The 6702-nt window shown below is 34.6% G+C and overlaps 1 protein-coding gene across 1 annotated transcript; it reads right to left on the bottom strand.

Annotated features, from left to right (window-relative positions):
* Positions 1 to 3018: 3018 nt before the first annotated feature.
* Positions 3019 to 6642, bottom strand: CURL3 (brassinosteroid LRR receptor kinase). Its single transcript, NM_001309251.1, has one exon. The coding sequence runs from the start codon at positions 6640 to 6642 to the stop codon at positions 3019 to 3021; it is 3624 nt and encodes a 1207-aa protein (NP_001296180.1).
* Between the last annotated feature and the right edge of the window lie 60 nt (positions 6643 to 6702).

The raw sequence follows: 6702 nt of genomic DNA, 5'->3' as shown, positions 1-6702 counted from the left end.
TGTAAAAATAGTTTAAGTAGTCATTTAGGATACATAGTCGATTAGTTAATAAACTTATTTAAAAGTGTATCGTCCCTTTGTTTCATATTCATTAAGAAATAATAAATGCAAGGTATAATTTATTAAGAACTTCTATTAAGTAAAGATTGATCGATTTTCCTTTTCAATATTGTGCATACTTCATTACTATCAAAAGTATAATTAATCGGGATAAACTTCATGAATTCAATTAAATAATAAAACATTTATAAATTATTATAAGCTGATTTAACCAGCTTATAAGCGACCAAATCATTTAAAAAAAAAAAACAAAGGGATGAAATTACATTGTTTTTGGATCCAAATCTTGAAAATAGGACCTATAATTTTGGTAGGTTTTCAACAATTTTTGAAAAATCTAAGTCCTTTTATTATGGGAATTGCATAGTGTTGAAGCAAAGAGCAAACGTGCACATGCACACATTACATGAAGCGTGCAAACGCAAAAAAGAATTAATTAATGAATGAGAGGTCTATTTAGTCATCTTAAAAGTAGAATTTAAGATAACAATGTCACAAATCACATTTAAATATGAGTACTAATTGTGCAATTCAAGACTTTATCGATAATTGGGAATTATAATCAAAATGAACATGTATAGTTAAAAATAAATTGTGCTTTCATTGTAAAAAAATAAAGGGCTAAATTTATTTGCACTAGTCTTGAGCATAAAGCATTCTTATGTGTTAATAAGATTTCGAAAAAGATCATAACTTATAAGATGTAATGTAAATAATTTATTTAAATAGAAATATTAATGATAACTTGCGTAGCTCACGAAAAATCAACTTTGTTAATTTGATTAATATTTAATAGTAAAAAGGAAGAGGAATAGTACAAGGGGGAGGCTTCAAGGCCTATTCCATGGGAATTCTAAGGGAATGATGACAACAAAAAGATTAATCCACTTTTGGGGATTTCTAAAATATCTTTTATTCTCTATAAAATCCCGTTTAATAGGTCAGAAAAATAAATTATCGTGTTAACGTGAAATGAAGACACACTTGATATTAGAAAGATTATCTCATAGCATGTATCTACGTTCTGATGCTCGCTAAATATTGATAAAACAAGTTGACGTACGACTTGAAATTGATTATTAGGGTCTTAAGGGCTATTATGTCCGCATCTAGCTATAAGAAACCACAAATTTCTATGAATTTGGAACCTTTTTTTTTTCTCCAATTATTTTTGTCTTTGTTTAAATATATTTTGACCGCAAAATAACAGTAACTTATCAAATTTCAAAAGTATTTATATACATATATTAAATGAATTTTGAATATAAATTTAAAACAAAATTACGAACTCTACCCAAATTTATTAAGCAAGAAATGTTATGTCATAAATTCAACCTTGTGTGTGTGTTTGGTTGGGGGTGGGGGGGGGGGGATGCAAATAATTTTCCAATTTCCTTTTGATTAAGATATAAATAAACTATTCAATCATGTGATGGAGAAATACGTTAGTTGAATGGTCAAAGCATTGCTAGCTGTCTGTATTATGGAAGTATTATTTTCCTTTTTTATATAGACCCTTATTAATTATTGGAGAGCAAATTTTGAAAAATAAGGGTGTATTTCTAAATAATTAATTTTTAAAAAAAATATTTTTCAGCGAAAATATTTATTGATATTTGGTGGCAGAAAAATGTTATTTTACATACCAAATATCTAAAAGAGCAGTATTGCATTATGTATGTTACTTGAACTTTTCAAAAATATCATGGATATATATACTGAATTTTTTCAAAGTAACACATTTTTAAAGGATATGACACGATAATTGTAATATTTTTTTTTTAAGAATTTGAATAATCTAGAATATTAGTATATTTTGAGTTGCTACAACATATTTCAATTTATTTTCTTAGATTACATATTTGACTTTTATTAAATGATTAACTATAATTATTATTTAAGTTAAACAAAAAAAAAAGGAAGGAAGGTGGCAAGAAGAAGAGACTAAAAGGCCCTACAAAACCTGTAGTTGAATGAAGGATATGATGTCTTAACTGCACACATGCAGAACAAGAGACATGCATTGACATGCTACAATTTTTTAGGAGCTTAATATATAGCCTAACATTTGAACTAAGTTATGTTTTAATCCTGATTGTCTCGACTCCTAAGAAGTATTTAAATGTTGAGAAAATTTTTACGTGTGCTTTCAGGCGTTCATTAGATAAAAAAAAGTTAATTCCACCCATTGTGGTATGCAGGGGCGGACCTAGAACAAATCATAAAAAATTGAGATGTTACTAGAACAAACTTAATTCAAATATCTAAATGAAATATCTAGACAAGTTTAACATGTTCATCACTATGTATTTGTGATCCAAAATGAATTTTAGACCTATAAATCATCGCATTAAAAATAAAATATCATTCTTTTATGGGAAGAGGGTCAAAAACTTGGATTATAGTTTGACTCAAAAATATTATTGCCGTCAATATTTTAATTCAAAAATATTTTTTATGATATTTAATTGGTCAAACATACTCATTAAAAGTTCAAGGGTCTTTTCCTATCTTTTATAGACATATCAAGAAGAAAAATATGTGAGACGAACAAATTCATAAAAAGATGCAAGAATAAGAGGAAAGACATGAAAAATGATTGAAGAAAGGGCCAAAAATAGTGTCAACTTAGTCACCATCAATGAGGTCAGAAGTGTAACAGTTGCTTTTAAGGATTAGATAGATGTGAATCTAATGCTAATGTATCTCCTCAATTCTCAACAAATAAAAAAGAAGCAAAAAGCTAAAAGTGGCAAAAACAAACTCATACACTATTTATATACAACACTGTTACATGTTTTAAAAAAGAAAAACAACCTTCCTTTTATGTATAATAACACAAGATTTTATGGATGGGAACTAGTGGTACATACAATAATTGGGGGCTAAAAATTACACTTTGCATATGATGATTTTGGAAAATTTGTGAGCTTTCAATAAACTCTTCATTTAGTGCATTCAAAGGTGTTTGCTCAGCTCATTGCCTTCTTTTATACTTCCATTTATCCCCATTTCTATCCCTCCTTCAACTCCACTAAAATTAACATCATCAGCTCCGATTGTCGATGTCGAATCCATGCCTGACCCTGCTTGAATCTCCTTAAACATAGCCATAACTTGTATCATTGTGGGACGTTTCCAATGTCGATCATCTAAGCAAGCACAAGCTACCTTTAAGTGTTGTAGAAGTTCAATCTCAATGCTTGCATCCTCTTTCAATAGCTCCCGGTCAAAGACATCTGTTATTTTTCCCTTAGCGTGCAGCTTTACCCATCCGACAAGATTGTTGTCACCAAAATCAGCTGAATCTGTTGGCTGTTTGCCGGTTAGAAGCTCAAGTAATACGACACCATAACTATAAACGTCTCCTTTTGTAGAACATCTAAAGCTTTGGTAATATTCAGGAGGTACGTATCCTGGAGTGCCGGCAAGAGTGCTGACACTCAAATGAGTGTCCATAGCACTCATTAACCTTGCCATTCCGAAATCAGATACTCTGGCTTCCAAATTTTCATCAAGCAAGACATTACTTGATTTCATGTCCCGGTGAATGATGTGTGGAATGCAGTTATGGTGTAGGAAAGCCAAACCTCTCGCAGCTCCAATGGCAATTTTCCTTCTTGCAGGCCAATTCAGCTTGATCCCAATTTTCTTCCGATCATGCAGGACATCTTCAAGACTTCCATACTTCATGTATTCATAAACCAGTAGTCTTTCTTCCCCTACTTTGCAGTAGCCCAAAAGAGGGACAAGGTTGCGGTGCTTGATCTTCCCTATGGTTTCCATTTCAGCAGTGAATTCTCGATCACCCTGTCCACTGACGTGTATCAATTTCTTAATAGCTACAACACTCCCATCCTTCAACTGAGCTTTGTAGACATCACCAAAACCACCAGAGCCCACAAGACTGTCGTTGTGGAAACCATTGGTGGCTTCGAGAAGATCAGCAAATGTGAGCTTCCTGAGAGGCTTCTCAAATGCTGCAAGGTTGATGCTTAACGCCTCACGAGCACTCGTAAACTTCCAGGCACTGTTGGCAGTTGCAGAATGTGAATGACCATCCATATAAGCTTCAAGAGCAGCCTCCTTCTTCCTCCTCCTCTTCTTCGTCTCTATGGCAACAATAATCAAACCAAAGATACAAAAGAGGGAAAATAACAAACCCATGGCCACACTCCCTGCCAACGATGCTTGTCTGCGGTGAGACTTCTGATGCTGATTTGCATCCGATTTCGGCCCCGAGCTACAAGGTATGGGGAGAGGATACCCACAGAGGGAATTATTCGCAAACCTATAATCAGGGAATGTGTCAAATGGTGCAGATTCAGGAATCATTCCACTGAGATTATTGTTTGACAGGTCAATCTCTCCAAGCAATGTAAGACTGGTGAGGGAATTCGGGATCGTGCCATTGAACCTATTATATGACAAATCAAGAATTGCAACATTCTTCAAGCCTCCAAGTTGTTGAGGAATCATACCAGACAGATCATTATGCCCCAAATTCAATATAGACAGATAGTACATTGCCCCTAATTCCTTTGGGATACTACCTTCCAACTTATTATAAGATAAATCAAGAAATATCATAGAGCCATTGTGGTTAAATGTTGGCTGAGTGATACCTCTATAAACTCTTGTGAAATTGCAAGGATGCCTTGTTGAGATTCTATCCAGCTGTTCCTGTCTAATCCCTCCAAACTCCAGCAGATTCCCTGCTCCATGGCACTCCTTACTCCCATCATTCTTGATATACACGTATCGCTTCCCGGTCAGTAATGCCACTGCAATATTGCCAGATTGCTTGAACAAAGGCGGCGGAATGGATCCATTCAGGAAATTAGTATTGAGATCCAACCATATCAAGCTCTGGCAATTACCCAATTCAGCAGGTATATTCCCTGAGATTGAGTTGTTTCCAAGCTTAAGAATAGCTAGATTTGACAAACGCCCAAGAGAAGCCGGTATCTCACCACTCAATTGGTTATTTGACAATGAAATCCAATTCAACTTGGTACAGTTGCTAAGACTTGCAGGTATTGGTCCAGTTAAGTCATTAAAATCAAGAATCAAATTCTCCAAAGCCTGCAAGTACATCAACTCCTGTGGGATTTCCCCTGAAAGCTGATTTAACCAAAGGATGAGATCCTTTAGCTTTGACAATGACCCCAAACTAGATGGTATACTCCCAGTCAAGTAATTAAAGCTAAGATCAAGTGACACCAGCTGTGAACAGTTGCTTAGACTGTCAGGTATAGGGCCTTTAAACAAGTTATTCTGAAGGTACAGCACTTTCAAGTTATTCATAGGATCTTTGCAAATCCCAGATGGAATAACCCCTGTGAGATTATTAGAACTCATATCCAAAGTCTCCAATTTCAGTAAATTAGAGAAAGAATCAGGCAAACCACCAACAAATTTGTTGAATGATAAGACCATAGTCTTAATATTACTCAACTTGGAGAGAGTATCAACAGGCAACTTACCAGAGAAATTATTGTAGGAAATATCAACAAGTTCCAAACTTGAACATTCACCAAGGCTCTCAGGAACCATGCCTGAGAAATTATTGTATGACAAGTCCAATTCCACCACAGTTTTGCACAAATCAGCAAGTTGGTTTGGGTACACACCCTGAAAATCATTCCCTCTTAAGTACAAATACTGTAGACTTTCACTTGGTAACTTAGGGACCAAACCTACAAACTGGTTATTGGTAAGGTTGAGAAAACTGAGCTTCCCACATGAAGAAAGTGAAGAACCAATATCACCATAAAACTTGTTGGATGACAAATCCAAGTGCTGCAAATTGGAGCAATCTTTGAATGAAGGAAAAACAGTTGAGAAATTATTTGCAGAAAGATCCAAATATGACAAATTCTTGAAGTCTAATTCAGGAATACTTCCAGCTAGCTTGTTACCCTTGAGAGAAAAGAACTCAAGTTCAACAAACCCCATAGATGAAACCCATGGAAACAAGTTAAACCCTGAGATATTATTGTAAGAAAGATCAAGAACTTGGAGGCTAAAGGTTGCAGCTTTAAGCATTTCTTTACCAGGAGGGTCCAAGAAATTCTTAGAAAGATTAAGAGACTTAAGGTTTGAACAAACACCAAAGCTAGAGATATCAGAAATAGGTCCTGAAATTGTGTTTTCAGCTAGATCTATGGAGTCTAAAGTAACCCCACATTGGGATTTTGCAGCAGAAGTTAAAGAACCACTAAGATTAGCATTCTTTAACACTAAAGACTCCAAATTAGAAAGGGGAAGCAAATAAGAAGTGACCAAACTGAAATCCACACTTAAAAAAGTGTTACTGAGATCTATAGAAGAAACTCTAGAATTCTTGCATGAAACACCAGTGAAACTACAAGGGCCAGTAGATGACAACCAGTTCTGAAGCAGAGTTGGGGTTGGTGGGAGTGCAGCTTTAAAGGAAAGAAGCTGTTGGGAGTCTTTATAAAGACCATTAACAGAAGCTGCTGGTGAAGCTGGTGGAAGAAAAAAGATAAGAAGAAGAACAAAGAAAAGCTTGTTTAAGCTCAAAGGATGTTGGTTAAACACAGTTTTGTGAGCTTTCATCTTCAAAGATTGAAACTTTATAGCTTAAATGGTGATTTTCTTGAATCTATAGCTTGAGTT

This window comes from Solanum lycopersicum, chromosome 4 (genome assembly GCF_036512215.1).
Source record: "Solanum lycopersicum chromosome 4, SLM_r2.1".
In the NCBI taxonomy this organism is placed as follows: Eukaryota; Viridiplantae; Streptophyta; class Magnoliopsida; order Solanales; family Solanaceae; genus Solanum; species Solanum lycopersicum.
The sequence above is the reverse complement of the archived record's forward strand: the minus strand, read 5'-3'. Positions and strand labels throughout refer to the sequence as shown.

Coding starts and splice junctions, on each gene's coding strand:
- CURL3 (NM_001309251.1), bottom strand. CDS start 6,642: ATGAAAGCTCACAAAACTGTGTTTAACCAACATCCTTTGAGCTTAAAC.